The sequence below is a fragment of the Stegodyphus dumicola genome, chromosome X2 (genome assembly GCF_044657685.1).
Source record: "Stegodyphus dumicola isolate Sdum_Otavi_A_Nest chromosome X2, ASM4465768v1".
Lineage (NCBI taxonomy): Eukaryota > Metazoa > Arthropoda > Arachnida > Araneae > Eresidae > Stegodyphus > Stegodyphus dumicola.
This window is the reverse complement of record NC_140781.1, coordinates 40800898-40823866: the sequence shown is the minus strand read 5'-3', so window position 1 is coordinate 40823866 and position 22969 is coordinate 40800898. Positions and strand designations below refer to the sequence as shown.

Below are 22969 nucleotides of genomic sequence, written 5' to 3'. Positions count from 1 at the left end.
GTTAGCAGAATATAAACTTCAACCACCATGTTTCGCAGACATAAACTGTTTGTCGGTTGGTACATGTAATATTTACTATCTATAGTTTTTGATCTTACGTTTTCATTGCTGTCGCTTGGATCACTAGTCTGGAATATTTTTTTTTTCCCTTTCACTGATAAAATAATGTCACCGTCATGAAAATCATAACTTGATATCATAAAACAATCGCTTTCTAAATAATTTCCGTATTCATTAAAAAAACAGATTCATCGACACTATTGTCTTAAAAAGTTTCTTTCTGAGTTCGCGTTTTGACACAGTGTATTCGTATTTTTTGATTTAGTCGGTCAATAAGACAAGTAAGTGCTAAATCAATAAACGTTAAACTTAAACTAAACTGTAAGTTATAACATTCTGATTATTCTGTAGTGGAATATACTGTTGATTAGCTAAGCAGACACACTTCAAGTGCAACGTCAAATTTTGTGAGTGCTGGAGACGAGTTCTTCAAGTGCAAAGGGTGTATACTAACAAGACATCGTACCAAAGATAAAGGAAAGGAAAGTATTTTAAACAATATTTCTTCGCATTCAGTTAAAATTTCATTTTTTCCTTTGGTTTTTAATCCATTTAAAGCCTTCTTAACGAAGTGTGTACAATCCATGCAAAATTGCTTTTTATGATAGAACGGTGGCGATGAATTGGTGTCTCATGTGTCTTTATTGTAGTGGCTCCATACAAAATAACTTATCATGGAGTGGTGATGATGAATTTGTCTCCCGTGTGTTTGTAGTGCTTCCATAGAAAATACCTTTTCGTAATGCAACGGTGACTATGATTTTGTATCTCATGTGTCTTTGTTGCGCACTGGCTCCCTACAAAATAACTTTTTAAGATGGACATGTGCCGATGAATTTGCTTTCTTGTGCTCTTTGTTGTATAGTGGCTAATACATCCAGGAAGCGATTGAAAAGCCTCGACTTTGATTTCTCTCAAGATTAATTGAGCTGCCGTCAGTTTACACCAGCTGACAACTTTTCTAGCTGCCATATACGTCCATTGTTTTGGTCCCACCAATGGCCGAGTGGTTATGATCGTTGAATGTTGGGATTTGGAAGCGAGGCTGCCTCGCAGAGGAACCTTCCTTCCACCACAGCTGACGCAGCGCTGCTAAGCTTTGATAGCCTAAGGAGGTGTGGCCCTTTTGTTTATATCCACATTGATCCAGTTTATATCCAGTTTTGTCTATATTCATATCTCATATTATTCTGAGAGTGGTTTAGTGGAACCTTCACACACTGCAACTCCGCGCAAATCGAGAAGCAGAGAAACTTTCACCAAAAGTACATTCTTTGCTGAATGGGTATTAGCAGTTTGTATGGTTTAGTGACTTTTCCACCCAAAATCACGTCTTGGTTATCTTTGGATAATTTGGAACAGCAACTTTGATTATTAATTTTTTTATAAAATTTTAAACTGCTGGACTGCACAAATATAGATTTTAACAAAATTTTTATATTATGTGTAAAGAATGATAAATACTTTAAGGAGTCAAGTCCCTTTTAAATATGAAAATATACCAAACATATAACATGTTTTAAAGCTCAATATCTTTATTATTAACTGGTTGAAAAGAGTGAAATTTTGTATATTTATTTATATACTTTTGATAGTGTATTTGATAGTTTTATTTTATGTTTCTTATCATTTATATAATAATGTAATATGTATTGTGCACAGCATTATGGATAAACAAATCACTATTTTTAGCTTATTTTAACCCCCAATTAAACAAAAAATAATAATATGCAGTTAAAACGATCGATATAAAAAATAATAGAATTATATTTTCTAGAAATATATTTATGAGAAAATTTGGATTTGATAATGTATATACAGAAACGTGTTTCAAATGAAAAGTTTGCAACTTAATGTATAAATGTAAATGTAAATTCATACATATTAAAATACTTTTTTATTTGGCACCTAGATTGGGTTAGGTTATTTAAATATGGCAAAGCTCTCGAGGGCTATCTGCCTTACGGGAGGAAATCCTTCTTGAAAGAATTTCTAAAAGATACTAGCTTATTTTCACATCATTCATAGGGAAAGCATTCTGCCGGCCCGTTCGCCTGGGATCGAACCCGAGTACGACTCCAAGCATTCAAAGGTCAGCCATTCAGCCACTGGTGGGGCCCATGCTACATCGGTTGTCAGGGGAGCGATGATCTTTGGGTTTTGATTGCATTACTTATTTATACCTTTTTCAATGTTCAATCTCGTTTTCCCTATGCTGTTCAATAAAAGTAATTCGTGACTCTCTAGAAATTTTGTGGTACTTTTTAAATGATTTATGCTATATTGTCTTTTAGAAAAGCATTCTTTTAATTCGGCGAGCGCTTAAAGAAAAATTAGGTTTTTCTGTCTGCTATCCTTCCTGAGTGTCAACAAATAAATGAATTCTCTGTACATTTTAAATGCTTGATTTAAGCTGCCTACTTTCCTAAATTTTGTAAATATATTTGCTTCAAGCGCACACGATATTTGTTAAACACTTAAAAACACCATAAGAAAATTAACTAGTATTACAAAATCGCCAATGAACATCTCACTGAGAGCTGTATACCTGACATTATTCAAATTATTCGTTAAAAGTATTTTAGTAGAAAGGCATCAAGTCCTACAAATAGATGAAAGGACTATTGTTAGAAAGCGACATATAAACTGGTCATTAACATCTAAGTTTTTTTCATTTACACATAGTTTCTTTTTCTCTCATGATTTGACATTCGTTTATTTGTTTAGTCAAATACGGCAAAGCACGTAAATGCTACCTGCCTTAAAAGCTGTTTTCATCGAGGACTTTCTAAGTGAATTTATCCCGTATGTACATATGGGGAAAGCCACTAAAACACCTCTACAGCCGATCAGTTCTCTTTTGAGTCGAAAACGGAACAGACTCTCACTGTACAACCGTCTTATCCAGTCTGCTATTAGTGTCTATGCTTTCTTTAATGTCAGAATGTATACCAATAAGAACTCTCCTGTTGGCATGGAGATAGGGGAGCCAGCTAATAACTTTGAGCCCGTGTACGAATCCCAGAGAAGTCATGGATGCAAATATATAATGTCTTTGGAAGCACTTAAAATATTGTACAAGCGAAAGATCTGTCGAAAGAGCCTTGGATTCGTCTCCCAAGGGATTCTAATTCAAAATTCGGGAATTAACTGAGAAATTTCATGCCATCATTCATAAGGTATCTAAGCCAACGACAGACGCAACCATTACCTCTTGGCCACGATAAAATTCGTCTGCTTGATCTGATGTCATTGTTAGACAAATGAGATAAGTAACAATAACAGTAACAAGCAAATTGTACTCCAGTTTACCCCAATTAGCGAATAATTCATTATAACAGCCTTACAAAACGCTTTCTATTCACTTTTTCAGTGCGAGTTCAAACTCATAGCTGTGGTTTGGAGTATTATGTGGATAGTAGCAAAGCACACTAGGGCCTTCTGCCTAAGAGAAGGGAAGACTTTAAGGAGGACTTGTACAGGAAAATTGCCTAGTATTTACGTACCACGAAAACGTCTATGCAGCAAACCCGTTCGGCAGGACTCGAACCCTAGTATTTAACGGTTTTGTTTATTGTCCTTTGGACTTATTTAAAGACAGCAATGCTCATGAGAGTTATTTGTCAAGTCTCAGCCCATTTTTCATCTACAGCACGCTAGGGATCCTAACATTCTGAATTTACTAAATTCTGTTTTAAAAAATAGAATAAATCTAATTTTTGTTAATCCTTTTGAAACATGGCTTTAAAATGTTTGCCTCCTATGAATGGACAGACGATTTACATTCATGTCTTCTCCGGGATTCGAACCCAGGACTTTCGGTAAAGTACTTAAAATCACTAACCACTTTCTAAACCCAGCCAAAATATTTGCGCAAAACTTACTTAATATTCCAGCAGTTATATTTCAGCTTGTAGAGGCGTTAGGTTTTTATTTTATTTTTTATTTATTAAGCAGAAGACGGGAAAAATGTGTAATGTCCTCCCAGGGACTCGAACCCTGGACCTCTTGAATACCATCGAGTATGCTTTCCTTTACATCAAGAAGGCATACGGAAAGAAGTGAGAAAATAACCTTATAAGCTCACTCAAGATTCACATAAAAGCCTTTCAGTCGGGAATTAATATCCAAATATAGGAAAATCCCGCTCAGCGCTAATTCGTTATACGAGACAATTAATTAATGTGATTAATTAACATGATAGCCTTTTTTCCTCTTTGCGCAAGTAATTAAGCACTTAACACAATTTATTACGAAACGTGAACTGTTTTGTTTGCCGATCTGCAGCGTTATATTGAATGGATTTATTAGATTAGGAGCAAAGCACGCTGGTGTTATCTGCATTAGGAAACGGATGCCTCCGTGGAGGACTTCCTAAGGAAACTAGCTCCTTAACATTCAAAAAAATCACGAAATGAAATTATTGCAGTATTTATTATGATTTTCTAAAATAACAATTTTTCCCCCAATGGCGGGCTCTAGCCTTTTATAGACGTTATTACTAAGCGGTGATCTCTTTATTATAGAAGCACCATATAAGTGGGCCACTGTTGCCTCTTATGAATAGACAGACGATTTACATTCATGTCTTCTCCGGGATTCGAACCCAGGACTTTCGGTATAGTACTTAAAATCACTAACCGCTTTCTAAACCCAGCCAAAATATTTGCGCAAAAGTTACTTAATATTCGACAGTTTAAGTTAACTCTTATAGAAGATGTGTTACTTTTAAACTGGTAATTTATTATTGTTTTAGTAACCAGCAGAAACTGAAAGATGTAGAGGCTTACCTTTGCTGTATAATCTAACTAGACAAAGAATGAATTTTGATCCTTAATATGGTATGGGATCATAACAGCTTGTTTTAAGTGAACGTATTATTTAACAACGTATACTATAATAATTGCATTGCAAACTGTACTATCTAAAGATGCACGGTACAATAATTAACAATAATCACTTCGGGAATGTTTATTTCCCATTAATCTGGGATATTATTAAATATTCTTGATAGGATACTGTGTTTTTATTTGAGAGAAATGTAACTACAAAAGGTATGTTTTTCCCCCAAAATATTTGCATATTAAAATAAAAGTAAGGAAACTTTGTTTTCTTAATATTATAATTAATTTTATTATTGATGAAAATAGGAGAGAAATCTGTAAAGGAGGAACTTGAAGCACAGCATTATAAATGTATTTTATTAGTTATACTAGAGGTATATTATTATTATTTACGTGTTTCGTCCTAAGGCACTACACGGAAGGGAGGGATGCCTTCGTGGAGGACTTTCTAAGGGAAACTGGCTCATATTAACTCGTTACAGATGGAGAAAACCACGAAAACGCCCATGCAGCCAGCCTGTTCGCAAAATTCGAACCTCGGTCTGAACTATCAGTGTTCAGGGACTTTACCGCTCGGCCACTGGTGGGCTACTAGAGGTATAAAGGCTAACTTTGTTAGCAAATATTATTAAGAAGTGCGTATTGCTTTTAAATATCTGACTTGGATAAACACAATAATACGTGGAAGATAAAAAGAAAATCGCACATTTTATAGATTGGAAAGTGTATTATTTTTTAATCTAAAATGTCTACAAAATGAAAAGTAACACGTGAAAGCAATTTTTTTGTGTATTACTAAGGTAGCAAAGTAAGGTTAGTAACCTTAGTAATTGCAGGAAAATTTAAATATGAGAGCTAACATTTCTTTAAATGCAAAAAATAGCTTCAATATATGGTAAATTTTATTTTACAAATTGTAATCAAACTGAAATTTTTTCTCAATACTTTTTAAATATTAATAATCGCTATTAAAATGACTTTGGGTAATATAAGGTTATAAGCGAACGACAGGTTCTATATATAAGCTCTCACTGATGGCATTTATGTGCAGCACCTCCGAAAGAGGTCATATTATAATTTCTAAGCAAAGAAAAAAGAATAAAAAGAGAAGAAGTCAAACAAGTTTATTAGTGTTATCGCTTTAATTTCCGATTTGTTATTCTTAAGCGAAATTGATAAAATTATTAGTTTTTTGCATTACATTAAGAAACAATTTGATCACATGTCCTTAATCAGATAATTATGTTACCAGGGGACCTATTTTAAGTTCTCGCTTGATCCGCTTCTGACTACAATGAAAGTAAGAGAATACACTCAGTACTCGAAGCCTACTAAGTATCAGTTTGATCTATTCCTAACTCAGCCTTGACAGTTATATTCTCAATTTATCCACAGATGAAAAAAATTCATGAAATTTATTCTCAATTTCGGAAAATAACTCCTTTTCTTACTTATAATCCAACCTGATTTCAATCAATTCAGTTTCCTGATATAAAATAGAATCAATAAATACTCTAGACAACATAAAGCTTAAAAAAAATTCTTATTAGGATACTACCGTGCGTAGAAACTTCTGTTGCAGATGAGTTTTTATTTTATGATATTTTAATTTAAGTTTTAATCACAGTTCAATTTTTATCATTTTCTTCACAAGTGATCTTCTATTGAAAGATTGTATTTCAATGCGCCTCTGTCCTTAGGCAAATAGTACTTGTATGCTTATGCTTTGCCAAAATCTGGTATAATCCTAATTCCAGCCAATCCTGAGATGAAAAAAATCTACTACATTTATTATTAATTGAACTCGATCTTACAGCAGCCCTTTATTTCATTTATAAATCAGTATACGTTTTTATATTTCTATTATATCATTAAAAGTAAGTATAGGTAATGTACAAGTAAAGCATTTTACCCTATCAGGATACTATCGTACACAAAATTACACTACATAGCTGTTCTGTGTTTAGTTTTTATTTCACGCTTATTTTTATTTAAGTTTTTAATCATATTTTGTACATTTCCAAAAAAAGGCCGGAAAAACTTAAGCTATAAATATTAATTTTACACAGTTTTTTTCCTTTAAAATACCTTCGTTTAATTTCGCCTTTTTTTAGTGTTAAAATACCTAGTACAAGAGTAGTTCCTTAAATAATCCAAGAGTTAGAAGGCTTGCATCTTAGAAGGAAGAACTGCGTTAGGTACAGCTTAAAAAGGCCACATTCATCAAACTTAGACGAGCTTCAAAATGTACCCCATTTTGTAAAATTCAAATAGATTGTGAACTACGGTAAAATACTATTAAAACTATTAAATTTGATTCTTGGGATAGATCAAACGTAAAAATCCCGAGATATGTCAATACCAGTCGTATGATTGTATTGGTAAAAATTTTGAAATCCACAAACTTAGAAATTTGAATTTCTGTCTTATACTGGCAGTTAACTCTTATATGCTTTGACCAATTATACCCTAGGGCTTAGCACAAAAACACGAAGGATACAAAAATTAAGTTTTAGGTTAATTGAAATGTAGAATCCCACTTTCGCTGTTGGATGAAAAACTAATTACACTCTGAAAATATACAGGAAAGAAAAATTAAGTTCGTCCCATTACACCTAGAAAGAGAAACGTTCAGGACTGTAGCAGATCGAAGCAGGCATCGCCTGGCTTCGATCTGCTACAGTCCTGGTTAACAAGGAACTGAAGTAATTACACGCATTAAATGCAGTGGATTTTCATGTCAAATATGTATACATGATTCAAACAGATAATAACTTGAAACTGCAGATAAATTAAAAATACGACGCAACGATAAACTTAAACAAAAATCTTAATTAAATATGGTGATTTAGATTAAATAGGCACAAAAGGTAACAGTAATGCATGATGCATAACTTCAGAAATATGAGAAAATAAATTCAGAATAATGGCAAATGTACACAAATAGATAAATTTCACCACTTAGGATTGTGATTGTTGAATCCGTCTTGGATCTTCTGTAAGGTTTTCAATTGTAGTTCCACTAGTTCAGCAATTACGTAAAATTCAGAATTCATATCTTTATGAAAAAGGTATGTGATGTAGTCAGGATGTAATCGTAACTGTTCATCACTTAAACCTTTGCATTCGAGGCATTTTTCTTTCGAGACCAGAGAGCAGCTTGAGATGATTTTCTGCATGTTTGGTAAATTTTTTACACCTAACTTAAAATGATTTCACACATAATTTGAATAAATCTAATGGCTCTTTTATGCCTGAAGTTACTTACGCTCCCGAATATCTTTTTTCGGATACAAGCGGTATTTTTTGTGGCATTTCTTCGGATTCTGTGCACGTTATCCATTCTGAATTTTCTGTCTCTTCTATGGAATCACTGTCGCTTTCACATTCAATATCTGTTAGCCTGATTTTTTGCCGTCATCCACCTCGTATCAACCTTCATCCACCATCATTACTTCACCTTTTGCTTCATCGCTATCTTCATCTCTGCTTTTTTCTTCTTTAGCTTTAAGTATATGTCTATTCATAGACGTAATTTAATTCTTCGTCAGTGAACAATCGAATTCATCTTTATTTGAACGGATTCCTTTATCGTATTCCTTGCTTACTGGGTTCAGTAAGTTTGAAAATAATATTCCTATTGCACAACTGTTGAGTTTGAACTAACATCGAATACGTATATATAGCAATAAATCTAAAAAACATATTTAAGATTAAAGGTTGGTAGTTATTTCATACACATGTATTGCTGAATATAACATGAAGCGATACTGGCCGAACCAAACCTAAATAAGCATTTGTGACAACTCGAATTATAGCGTCACACCGAGTGGTGATCGAGAGTCACCTCTGGAGTGCAAAGGGTTAATCTTCGTGATCGCACAAAGCACGGGCATTCACAATGCTCCTTAGAATTTTATTTGACCGAACATCAGTTTTTCCTTTTTGTGATTTGAGTACAGTAGCCCAAGTTGGAACTGCGTCCAAAAGGACTAGTGTAAATAACGTAAAAAATACAGTCCTTTCCACACGTATGCTTAGATTACAATTTCTCAAAATTAAGCAGAAAATCGACATGGATGCAGTATTTGCTTTTTACAAAGCATTTTTCACATTTTCCTTGAATACGAAAAAGCACGTGAAGCTTATTCAAGAATAGCTCCTAGTCTACTATCAGGGATAGCTCCTAGGTACTATTTAGTAGAATTTGAAACAGGAGAAAGTTCTCCGTTTACACAACTATCTGTGTTCACAGAATAGTTTCTTTTATACCTACGAGAAAGTACAACATAGCACTTAGAAGCATTAAGCAACTTTTCATAAAGTTCGTAACTGTTCATCACTTATACCTTTGCATTCGAGTTAGTTAATTACTAATAGTTAATTAATAGTTAATTTAGTTTAGTTTCTTTAATGTTTACAAAAAAGCAGAACGCAACACTTGGAAGCATTAAGTATCTCAGAAACGTCTTTCATAATTTGCATTTATGAACAATTTTAATATGATCCTGTAATTTTTTTGAAAGCGGATTGGGGATTTAACAATTTTACAATAACAGCAATGTCATCAGCATATTTATCGACTGTATTATTTAACGGCATCTTTAGTATAGTGAAAGAATGCGATTTAAATTAACTTAATTTTGCTAAGTATTCGTGCATCGTCCTATACGATTTACTCAAAATCACTTGCATTTTGAACTTTTTAAAATAAAAATCGTATGAAAATTAAAGTACGAAATTCGACCTTTATTAAAGTTCATATGTGCGAAATTTTTAGCTGGAATTTTCAGGAATTGAGTTTACAACTTAATCCTTAAATAATTAATTTATTAATTAAAAATTAAATCTTGGTTTGAAATAATTGCACATTAAGAGAATTTCTTCAGAGTGAACCAAAGCATTAACATGCTTGCTGCTAAATAGGGAATTCATCGAAATAGCAAACCGAGTGCCAAAAGAGATACGACTAGAAACTGCTACAGTACGACTAAATAACTTTTTTTAAGTTAATGACGATGGATTAAACAACCTTGTGTGCCGATAATTACGATTCACATTTCTTTACTGGCCGTGTTCTATAAAATACATTCTGTCGAATTAGATACTTTAAAAGTTATGTAAATTATCACTTTTTCTCCTTCAGGCTTAGAATTTCACCCCCAGTTTATGGGATTGATTTGAAAGAAATAAAGTAAAAGTCAGAGTATAAAAAGTTATTTTCCCTTTTTTATTCTAACTTAATGTATCTTTACACAAATTTATTTATAACTAATACAACATGTATTAGTTATAAATAACAACAATTCAAATGTATGTCATCAATTTCAGTACAAAACATTCAAATTATTTTAAATTGTATTGTATCAAACGGCATTGTGAAAATTGAAAATTTGTCTTTGATTACAATTTCAATCTTCTTTCGAATAGCATTTCTTAATTGCTTTGCTTTAGTTTATTACAGCAAACCACGCTAGGAATTATCTGCCTAAAGGGAGGGATGCCTTCGTAGAGAACATTGAAATTGGCTCGTATATACGTTATGCATGTGGAAAACCACGAAAACGCCCATGCAGCCAGCCCGTTCGCCTGGATTCGAAACCCAGAGCATTTCTTGATAATTTCAAATAGAAAGAGACACTTCTATTAACCTTCAAACAGTTATATTCTGTGCGTCGTCTGAAAAATTAGACTTGCATTTCTATACATTGTTTTCTTTATATTTCACGAGCATATATTGTAAATAAAAATTTAGATTCCGATGTCAGTATTTTATATTTTGAAATTTTTTTATGGTAACTACTGTCCATCAGTCGTAAATAAATTTCTAGAAAGATACAAGAGTGCATCAACAGTTCATGACTTTATCAACGACTACTGCATACAACCTAGAGCCTTATAGATTTTACTTCACAGGAAATTTATTTATTCTGTTAGCAAAGGCCTTACAATGGTAAATCATAAATCTTGGCCAAACTGAAATGTAATATTAAAGACACTGTATCACGGACAAACATAGGCAAGTTTCAAATGTACCGTAAGAGATATGAAGAATTACATTTTTTTAATAAGAAAGCTTTCAGTAACGATTTGAAGAAATAAAAATGCAAAAATAATGAAAGAAAAAGAAAAGAAAGGAGGAAATCTTACGCCCGAACTGCAGGAACATCACCTCTTTCAGAGCAAAGCAGAAATTTCTTTTCGAACACAGTTAACTGGCATTCCCGTTGATCATTGTCTAGGGACGTAATTTCATCTGATACTGCTGTTTGTCCTGGTGTGCGAAGGAACTTCTTTGAAATTGAACCAGTAGAGTTCCGGTCCGTTTTCTCTTCTGCAAATGTAAGCAGAAATTATCAGTACGTTTTTTTTTACGTTATTAGTATGGTTTTATACATTATGTTATGTTATGTTATGTAGAAGTGAGAGGGCCACCTAATATTTACCCTAAGTAAGCAGGTATTAGCCCCACACACTAACTAGAAAACTAACAACATTCTGCCATCATTCCTCGAGTCGTGATGGAAATTGTGACTCCAGTGACCACTACAAATACTGCCACCGGCGGCGGCATCAACGGTACTCCTAACCTTTCAGCGTTAAATTAGCTCAAGTAAGGGATTAAATTACATGATATACATTTCGATATACATAGTTGTGCAGGTGCATATTTCAAGATGTTATCTATTGTAGTGGGTACAGGCAACATATTTCAGGACATTATATATTGCATTAGAAACAGGCATGTTGTTCCCACGTTACAAATCATTTTTGTAAACAGGATCTGTTTACTATCAGAATTAATTAAGAACTATAAAACTGTTTACAGAGCTTATATATAAGTACTGTTGTAAAGTTGTGCTGAAACTTTAACAGCTCAATTTTGACGATTCATTATTTGTTTTAACGTACGTTTTTATATGTTAATTGATTTTCAGAAATTATATTATTGTCTAGTAGTACATTGTTATTTGCATGTAAAAATTGATCACGACATTATAAACTGTGGTGGCTAGAAGTAACTTATTTCTAGTGTATAGATCATGCCAACAATCATGACTTGTTTACATAATTTTATTTTTACGAACAGCTGTCAAAATTTGAGAAGAATATAAAGTAGTAAAAAAGACATAAATATATCTGAAGACGAAAGAAAAAAAAAAGAGCTTCATCTGCATACTTATGCGTACTACGTACTTTTAGATATATCTGCATACATATGCTGATACATTGCCAACTTATATTTATCAGTTCATTGTATGCAAGTACATGTGTTTTTACAATAATTAATTTACATGAATTACTTTCTATGATACATTACATTGTTGATACTTTACCAACTCAATGCTGGCTATTTATTATATGTGTTCACTTATCAGGTAATTGGTGATCTTATGTTACATAGAAATGTAGGGGTCATCTATTACCATTTACCTGAAGTAAACAGATAGGAGCCCCTTACCCTACTTGTGAGTGACCTATTTTGTGCTTCATGTGGTTTGCGATGCTTATTTCTTCCTATAAAGGTACGCCCGCGTACATTATATCTGCATTTAATTGCTTTATTTTGCTATGGTTGGAGCATTTCTTTGAAGGTTAAATTACGCTACATAGCTCTTCACTTCTAGCTGCCAAAAAGTCAATAACCTTCGTAATTTTATTCATCAAATGTTTATTCTTGACAGCATATCTTAGAAATGGGAATAAATCCTCTTCTGAATTTGGCTTCTTTAGATGAAGGGAATCTGTCAACGGGCAGGAAAATAGATAATGCTCGGGGTGACCCTTTTCACCACATTGCACAGGAATCTGATAAAGAGAGATTTCTTGCATAGAAGTACGTGGGAAAGGAACCATGCCCCGTGATAAACCACGTGATGTGTCTGGAGAGATGGATTGGAGGAGAGTCAACTTTGGGGAAGAGGTTGTAAACTCTTCTGCCTGTATTTGCACCGTCCCACCATTGTTGCCATAAGTCTTTAGCTGTGATCTGCAGTTTTAGTTTGAGGTGAGAAGCTGGCCAGGGGATGCTTATTTTCTTGGCAGGTTTTATACGTATAGTTTTGTGCCAGTTTGAACATACTACAGAACAAAAATTAAGTTCTTATGAAATGCATTAAGCTCATGAAGTAGTTCAAACTGCGCATTGCTATAATATCGAAAACTTTAACATTTATACAATGGCTTATTTTCAATGAAATGTCTCTGCTTTATTAAAATGTTCTTCATATTTGGCATTTCGCTTTCATTTTTGGGACAAAATGAAGTGTTCTTTTTATGAATATCTTATACTTGACATTTCAAGTGTCATATCAGTCATTAAATTTAGGGAAAGGATACTTTCATATGGAATATTTTAAGTAAAACTGGTTAGGCAAAAGCTTTAAAATGCATTAGTGCGCTCGCCGATATTTAAAATGACGTCGAAATACTAGTGTTTGCCCTCTTTATACAATAGGCAACACATAAAATACTCGTATTTGATCAAATTTGAGCATTTTGTTTTAACTCAGAGTTTACTAAAGCATAGGTAATTTGAAACAGCGCTCTCTGGTGTTCATTTTTCAAAATGATGAGCAACGGAATTACTTTTCAGAGCCGTTTTTAATAAATTTTCGCATATCGGAGCTAAAATTTGTAGATGTAACGGAATACATTATACAGTCTTTTCTTTTTTCTGTTTTGACATTTTTCATAGATTAATATCTAAATTAGAACAAAAGAAAAGGCAGTTGATTGCATCTGATAAAGCAAGGCCAAACAGTCCTTTGCAATATTTATTTCTCTCTTTAGAGCCCTCGAGCAATGGAGATTTAGAAAATATGTTTGTTTTATTTGAATACAGCAAAATGTACAAGAAGAAAAACAGAGGGAAGAGAGGGTAAAAGATGCTTAAGTGAAGGATAGTCTTGGTGGAATATTTTCCAGGGAAAACTGCACCGTATTTACTAGGAAACAAAAAATATGTATGCAACCAACCCGTTCACCAGAATTTAAACCTACGTTGAACTACTAGTGTTCAGCGGTCTTATCCACTTGCTTTTCTGTTGGACCTGATTTCAGGTGTATTGTAAATTCTTCTCTAATAAGAGTAGCGGCAGTATTTTTTTTTTATTTTATTTAATCATTGAAGTTAAGCTTAAAGTATTTTTGTGCTTCTACATGCATTTCAAAAAAAGATCGACTTGAATTTATCATTCGGACTTCCCCTCCCCGGACTGTCAACGGCCAGGTCTTTCAATGGGGTAAAATGTTTCCTTCTGTTCAAGAAAAATTTGGCCATGCGTCTCACCTGCAGTCAACGGTTTAAAGTGTTACTTTTTTTTTTTTTCTAGAACAATTTGGGCATGCATATTGCTAAATTTTCCAAGTAGTTCTGATCCCGTTTCGTAAGTTAAAGAACGCGTGATCATACTACACGCGTAACGATGCACACTTGCTAATGCGTTTTGATTCTCATGCCCAGTTACGACTTATTAAGTAAAAATGACAGCATAACAGTATCATGTGTATATTGACATGGCCTGGTATGAAAGAAATGTTTGGAATAAAATATGTCAAGAGGTGTTGAAAAGAAAACTCAGCACACTCAGCCCTAGGAAATGTTTATCCAAGCTCTGTTCTGTAAAATAGCCCAAGAATAGAAGAAAAATTTCATTTTGTTTATACCACAACGTTAAACAGTTTTCATCAAGACCAGAGGTGGCTTCACCAAATATTGATTACACGACATATAGTTACAAAACAGAATTTTCACTTTTCTTCTCCGTCTGTTGCTAATTTCTTCTGTTTATGTGTCTCTCATGTATACACAAGCTGTATTAACAGTGTTTTTAATTTATTCATACAATAAACGTATACAATTTAAGGATAAAAAAAATGTTACATGCTTGTTTCTTTTCCAGTTATTTATAGCAGTTCACTGGGGCTTTAAGCAGCTTAGTTACTTTGCATGAAAAACACCGAACGAAGCATGGGATGCAATGTTGTTGCTCCGTATGTTATCATTGTACATGCATTAAATTACAGCTAATATGCAGTGTAAGAGTTAATCGAAAAATAATATTAAAAAATAATTAAAGAATATTATGTGACTTTCTAGTTCAAAATGAAAGAAATATTTCGAATTTTACAAGGTCTAAACTGTATCCGAAGTATCATAAAAAATGTATGTATGAAATATATGTATGTATAAATATTAATATGAAAATAAGAATGATGAATTTTTACAGGAAGAGCAGATGCTGATAATCTCAAAGCGAGAGAATTTGTTAAAACTTGAGAAAATAGTGATCGTTGCAGTGATACAACATCAATAAAAATTTCTTTCATAATATTTGTCCTGGAGAGAAAGAATAAAATATTCTTCGGGAAAAAATATCAAATATATAGACTTCTCCAAGTAAATTTGCTTCATCTTCTGTTTACTATGCTCTACTATAATTTTAGTTTGTACACATAAGCTTTCAATTCTTTTAAAATCATCTCTTCTCAAGTATGTATGTCATCAATTGTATGCATCATCTTTGGACCATTCCTTGCAGCATATAATTTTATTTATAATCTGCAAACAAACCTTTCTCTGAAAATATTATTTTTTAAATGTATTGGATATTTTATAGTTCTCCGATTTTCCCTTTCTACTACCACTGAGATATATGTTCTCACATATCTAATTCTTGAATAAGAATGCATAGAGGGGATGTAATTTATGTAGCGTGTGAATCATTTTCCCACAGACATATTCTATTATTCTAACCGGTTGCCACTGAAATAAGTTAAATACTAATCAAAGAATGTTAACTAAAGAATGCGTACTTCTAATTTTGTCTGTGTTTAAAGAAATCTATGCCAGACGGATAGTTTTTTAATTACAGGCTATTTGCTTAACATGAAAGATAATGGATTTCATAAAGGAAAACTACTTGTGGCGAACGATGGCACTGGCACAATTCGTGGGTAGTCAAACAGCCGTGAATTCCTAGTGCCCTTTAAATGGATTGTTGTTTTCATAGTATGAAGTTGTAACTTGAAAGGATAAGTCTTAACCGCACCCAAGTCAAAGAACTTATTAATTATTATAGACTATAATAAATTTGTAATTTTTCACGTTTTAGTAGGAGTTAGAAAATGTTATTATTTATAGGCCAAAGTAAAATTACAGTTAAAATAAATAACAAAAGAATGAAAAGTGTCTTGTTTGTATACTATACATGAACATATATACATATATACTTATATAATTGAAAAAGAAAATGTAAAGCTAACCTGTAATTAGACGTAAGACCTATCTGGTCTCAAAAACTTTTGCGCATAATGCTGCAAAAAGATTTGAAAGAATAGTAGTAGGTAGGATCATTGCAGCGAACTTGCTAAAAAGTTACCAGGAGCTGTAGCTCCACGAAATATTGAAACACAGTACTACATAAATAATAAGAAATTTGTCTGGAATAACTGGAAAAACTATAAACACGCGATAAAACTGCCAAATTTAGTGCTGGAAGACTTGCTAATGCACGAAAAAAAGTAATGAATCTGACCGTTGTGAAATGTGAAAAGTTAACTCACATGAAAAATAGATCGACGGAAAAAAAATATATATATAAGGAAGGTACAAAAAACATGGATTATAAAATGTCAATATATAAAATGCCTATACATAAAAAATTAAAATTAAAATTAAAATTAAAATTGCCAATATATAAAATGCCTATACATAAAAAATTAAAATTAAAATAAAAAAATAAAATGAAGACACAAAATGCATCAATACAATTTACAATATATAAATAATTAAATAGCGGAAAAATGGTAAATCAACCCACTCGTACTCTCAGTTGGCTTTTCAAGGGAAAAAAACTGTTCTACGAAATAGGCTAAATACCATTACGCGTTTCGCCGAAACAGACCATTGAAGCTCTTGTTTAATGCGAGAAAATTTTTATAAAAGAACATTAGTATTTCCGAAAAAAATTTTTGGAATAAATTCTTTTTTGTAGCTCCACTGCTCTGTTCCTTTTTCCCGACGCGTCCGCTGGAAAACACATTAAGGTGTCAAAAGCTATTATAATTCCGAGCAATGTAAAATAAAAATCAAAATCAAAGTAGAAAAATAATAAAATAAAATAAAATAAATAGCGGTCTGCTATTAGTCAAAAATCACAACAACGTACGGGCTGGTCCTTTAAACCTTAAAGAATATGTAACTTTTATTAGAAGAATGGTGCTGTAAACAAATAAAAATGTAATCAATATGGTAAGTAAAGGAATGTATTCAATTTTGTAAGTAAAAAAACGTCGCAGGGTCTTATTAGGACCAAAAACCTAGACAATAGAAACCAAAAAATTGACCTGAGAGGTTCCGTCCTCAGCTTTCGAAAATTTTTTTGGAAAAGGGCGCAAAATCCCTTCTGGCCTAAGCCAACCTTCCTTTCGTAAAGTGACGTCATCGTGCGAAGCTATAAAATCTGAAGAGGCCAATGGGCTGAGAGAGTAGGTTGGCGGGAAGTCTTGTCCCCCCTTTTTTACAGAAGGGGGTGATAGATGAGAAAAGACACGGAAAAAACTCAATATGGCGTCAGTCAAGTTGTAGGAAGAACAAAACTGTTAAAAATAAGTGAAAATGGCTAATTCAGCTAAAATTACTTATTTTTGGCCTCAAAAGAAAGTGTAAATTGGAAAAAAATCATTTGTTAATAAAAGTCGTCATTCTTCAAGCTAGAGGGCTGTCAAACTACTATGAAAAATGAAAAGGCCCGATTTTGTTAATAAAAGCAGAGTCTGGCCTTCTAAGTAATTTAAAACTATTGCATAATAGTATCAAAGTAAAGTGCCAAAATCTTTGGAGGAAAGAAAATGTTTGTAGAAGAATTAACTGTACATTTATACAATTTTTACATTAGATAATCTGAATTAGCCATTCATCATTTGCCCTCCGGTAGGCTTTAAGCAAAAAATTTCATTATCCAAAACAAATTATCTAAAAATTGCTAAGGCTAATGCCAGCTTTTTTTAAAGTATTTTTAATTATTTTCTGAGGAATTTGGTTATTTTTCAAAATTGTGACGAAGTATTTCTTCTTGTAAGTGTTCTGTAGTATTACAGATCCTTTTTATTCTAAGAAGCTGTGAAAAAATTGTGTTAATGATGATTCTTTTGGAAATATTAGAATTCCAGTTTGTTAACTGTAGTGTAGAAAAAGTGAATTCTCTCCTCTTGTCGTAGACTTTAATAAAATTGTAATCAATGATATTAAGGTCAAGGTATACTACATTATTTTGCACCGTATTTGTTTTATTTAGCTTTAAGCTAGTTGGGTAGATATTAGCTGCTTCTATTTTGTTATGGCTGTTAAATGCTATGATATCATCAATGTAACGATAAATGTGTTGATAAAATTTATGTTCTGCTACATTCAGAGATCGGACAAATGTCAATTCTCTTGTGAAAAGGAATAATTCGCAGACGGAGCTCGAAAAATTTCCTCCCATTGGGATCCCTTGAATTTGTTTGAAGATGTTATTGTTAAAGAGAATATAATTATTGAAAAGCATGCTCGTAAGATAAAGTTGCCATTTTTCGTTATCAATTATTGTAGAAATCTGAGGAATTATATCTGGTAGAACAAGTAAGCTGGTATAAATTTCTTCAAGCGGTAAGGTAGTATAAAGGTTTTCGAAATCGTAGCATTGTATATGGTTAATTTTAATTGGATTAATTGTCTTAATTACGAGTTCGTTACTTGAAATCATCCAGTTGCAATGCAGATCTTGAAAATCATAGTTATTAATCAAGTCACGTATTAAACGAAGTTTTTTTTGCAAAAAGATAATCTATTTCTTTAAGATAGCTTTTGGTACTATTGGCAATGAATCTGAATTTAATAAGGTGACTTAAGAAATTTTGGAAGGGCATAGAGATTTGCAAATCTGTTATTATAGTTCCGTGGATGTATCTTAAGTCTTTTATGTAGTGCGTTAAATTTATTGATAAGAATTTTGGTGTTGGTGGTAATTTTTTGGTAAGTGCCATTACTATTTAGTTCTTTGTGCAGAAGGTCGAAATAAAACTTTTTTCAAAGAACACTAAAATTGTTGCTAGCTTTGTCAATTTTTGTAATGATAAAATTATCTTGTAGTTTGTTGATTAGATCAAAGAGTCGTTTCTTATTGTGTAGAGAGGTGAAAGAAGGCGCCTTGAAGAGTGAATGTTGAAATTCTGTAATCAGTGCAGCTTTCCATTCAAGAAAAGTGGTAGTAGGTAAATTGGATTTATTACTAACTAACATGATAAATTGATCAAGATCTTGATTGAATTGTCTGAGGCAAAAATGTTTACTGATACTAAAAGTAGGACGAAATTTGGTGCCAAGTTGTAAAAGGTCTCGTAATTCTAAGTCTTCTATGATGTTAAGATCTCCTGTTATAACATGTTGGTGGAAAGGATCGACATATTTTTGGTAAAGAGGCTGGTGGCAATGACACATGCTATTTTCTTGAATATCGTGGTGGTTGATAACGAGTTGACCTAAGTTCTTTTCAAATTTAAAGCAGGGCTTAATTTGGAATTGTTGTTCAGGAAGCAAGTGTTGATATTTTTTAAAAATGTTAGGTATTTTTAGTTGATCGTAAGAAGAGTGTTTGAATTGTACCGTACAAAACAATTTTTTGTCAAAAAAATTGCTATTTTTTAGTTTAAAATTGCAGAAGTCAATAATTAGGTCTTTTATGATTTGTAAACAGCTAAAATTTTCATTTACGACTTTAATCAGATTCCACAAAGTAACATTCTTAAATGTATGTAGAAGTTTTATGGCATTCTTAGCAAATTCATTATGTTCAAGGAAGGAATGAAGATTTTTAATTATTAATTTCAGATCTTGTGTAGAAAAAAATTTGTTGTGTTTGGAATCACCTCCTCTGGTACCTCTGGTCGTTATACTGCTAAAAAATCTGAATTGTCCATATATTGAGACTTCTGTCTGTCTATTGGTGGTATGACTCAGATAAGCATTCAAATCCGTAAGGGTAAAGTGACTTTTTTTGAAGTATGTATATGGATTCCTTTAAAAGTCTAAGTTTAGTGTTCGGTACAATATCAAGCACAGTAATTTCTATGTTATCAAAATTATGCATATTATAATGCTCGAGAATAGCTGTATGCTGATTATTTTTTGTGAGATTATTGCTGTTATTTTTAAATTTTTTAATATGAGATCTATGGTTATTAATTCTGAGGTTGAGAGGGTTTTTTTGTCTGACCTATATATGTGAGAGAGCATTCTTTACAGGTGATTTGGTAGATACAATTGAAAGTCTTTCATAGTGATTGTGTCTTATTAGTATTGGTGGGAAGTGGAGTAGCATTAGCCTTACAAGTTTTACAAAGCTTGTTGCTTCATTTAATTATCTCTATATGATTGATCTGAGCCTGTGTTAAAAGCTGAAGCTTGAAAAGTGAAATTGAAATACACTTAACGATCAAACTTATTAAACTTTCAGCGCTCGAGGCTGCTAAAAAGAATATTAATTGAAAAAGAAAATGTAAAGCTAACTTGTAATTAGACGTAAGACCTATCTGGCCTCAAAACCTTTTGCGCATAATGCTGCAAAAAGATTTGAAAGAATAGTAGTAGGTAGGATCATTGCAGCGAACTTGCTAAAAAGTTACCAGGAGCTGTAGCTCCACGAAATATTGAAACACAGTACTACATAAATAATAAGAAATTTTTCTGGAATAACTGGAAAAACTGTAAACACGCGATAAAACTGCCAAATTTAGTGCTGGAAGACTTGCTAATGCACGAAAAAAAGTAATGAATCTGACCGTTGTGAAATGTGAAATGTTAACTCACATGAAACATAGATCGACGGAAAAAAATATATATATATATATAAGGAAGGTACAAAAAACATGGATTATAAAATGTCAATATATAAAATGCTTATACATAAAAAATTAAAATTAAAATTAAAATTGCCAATATATAAAATGCCTATACATAAAAAATTAAAATTAAAATTAAAAAATAAAATGAAGACACAAAATGCATCAATACAATTTACAATAAACAAATAATTAAATAGCGGAAAAATGGTAAATTAACCCACTCGTACTCTCAGTTGGCTTTTCAAGGGAAAAAACTGTTCTACGAAATAGGCTAAATACCATTACGCGTTTCGCCGAAACAGACCATTGAAGCTCTTGTTTAATGCGAGAAAATTTTTATAAAAGAACATTAGTATTTCCGAAAAAAATTTTTTATACTTATTCTAAAAGAATGCTAAAACTTCAGTGGACATGTTTAGGTCAGAGTGCAGTCTAGTCGGTTTTAGAAAAATGAGAGTAAAGGCTTAAGTATTTAATACAGTAAGTCTTATATATCTGTTATTATATATCTGTCTTATATATATATTAAATTACAAAACTTTTAACCGTAGATTTTAATGAACCCGTGAACTGTGCCCATAATGCTCTTCGATAATGTCACACGAGTGCATTAAAATACAGTTCTATAAGATGTTAATTTCAGGATCGCATTTTCTCGTTTTCGCGTAATAGAGTTAAAAAATCAGAGAAATTCTTTTTTCGTTTAAGATTGCCATCTCATCCAGAATTTTGACTTCATAATCAATCATTTTAAGCAAATAATAATTTTTCATAATTAATAATCGTTTTCCGTGTAATAGAGTAAAAAATCCAAGAAGTTCTTTTTTCGTTTAAGATTGTAGTCTCATCCGAAATTTTAACTTCATAATCAATCCTTTTAAGCAAATAATAATTTTTCATCTCAAATTTTCATATCCTTGAATACAGCTTATCACATTCCTACATGAATGATGTATTTGTGGTTGTCAAGCATGGCAAAATTTAATTTGCTTAGAATGCATGCTTGAAAAAACATTGAAATGTATTTCAACTAAAGATTTGTTTGTGATCGTGCAAAAAGGCAGAGCAGGAGAATTTCGTTTGATTTTATTGCACCTTTTAAGTTTGCCCTGTGAAAACACGTATCTGACTTTTCTCCAAACAGTTAAAATCGATAATAATTTTATAATAAATTTATTTATGTTTTGCATTAATAATTAGGTGATATCAATGAGAATTGGATTCTAACTTTCAGAGAAATTTAAATACAGCGACATAAAATCAGCGGAAGGATCACAATTATTTGTAGTTTTTTAAATATTAGATCAGTTTTATTTTCCATTATTTCTGCCAATACGTGTTTAATTGGCATTATGCTCAAACAAATTCAAATAAATTACTCTTCGGAACAATGCTATAGTGTGACTACTTAAATCTTAACTGAAAAATTAATTCCTGTAAATTAGTCTTATTGGAAGCAACACCTTAAAATTAGTTGTTAGCCGAAAAACTTTTTTATTTGGTAAGCTTACACTTTTGACCTTCTTCACTTTTGACACTTTTGACATATTTATCCAATATTCTTAGTGTATTATTTTTTAAACAGCCATTCAGCAAATAAATTCTTATCAAATATTTTACTCCCGAATACTTTAATGGTAATTTTATTGTTATAAACTATCTTGAAAAACATTTATTTTGACAAAATCCCTATTTTTTATTCAAAACAAAAGAATCTTTACAAATAATTTTCAAAATAATCTCCACTTTGAGTTCTTTTTAAACATCCCTTCACTTTCTCTTTTTAAAAACGCAATAAAAATACCACATTTAAAAAAGTGGTAGCCTTTTATGTCCTACTGTGTCTTTCTAAAAACAGTTCATAAATATTTAAAAAAATGCGCCGTAACGCTGTACTAATAAAATTAAGGCTATGAAGTAATATCATGGCTACCAATCGGAATCGAGAACCTAACATTTAAAAACATTAAAATATAGTTTTACGTACCATTGTTCCTTTTCAAACTGTAGGTTTTCGATCCTTTTCTACTCAAAAGCATGCCTTGCTACACTTTTTCTTCCTCGCTAACCTCCACTCGTACTCCAGAAAGGTAAAAACTTTTGCTAAGCTGCCCAAGAAGCCCTTCATGTGCATTTGGCAAACTGCCCTATCCTCTGCACAGTCTTTCCGCACTTGT

General features: G+C 32.2%; 1 protein-coding gene across 1 annotated transcript in view; it reads right to left on the bottom strand.

Moving 5' to 3' along the window:
- LOC118188311 (transient receptor potential-gamma protein-like) overlaps nt 1-22936 on the bottom strand; it is an 82762-nt gene extending 59826 nt beyond the window's left edge. The window contains exons 1-2 of the mRNA XM_035358724.2: nt 22780-22936; nt 11055-11238 (exon numbers count right to left, since the gene is read on the bottom strand). Of these exons, the coding sequence (XP_035214615.1) occupies nt 11055-11238; nt 22780-22831 (236 nt within the window). The 5' untranslated portion in view covers nt 22832-22936. The remainder of the gene's footprint in view (nt 1-11054; nt 11239-22779) is intronic.
- Nucleotides 22937-22969: the final 33 nt, after the last annotated feature.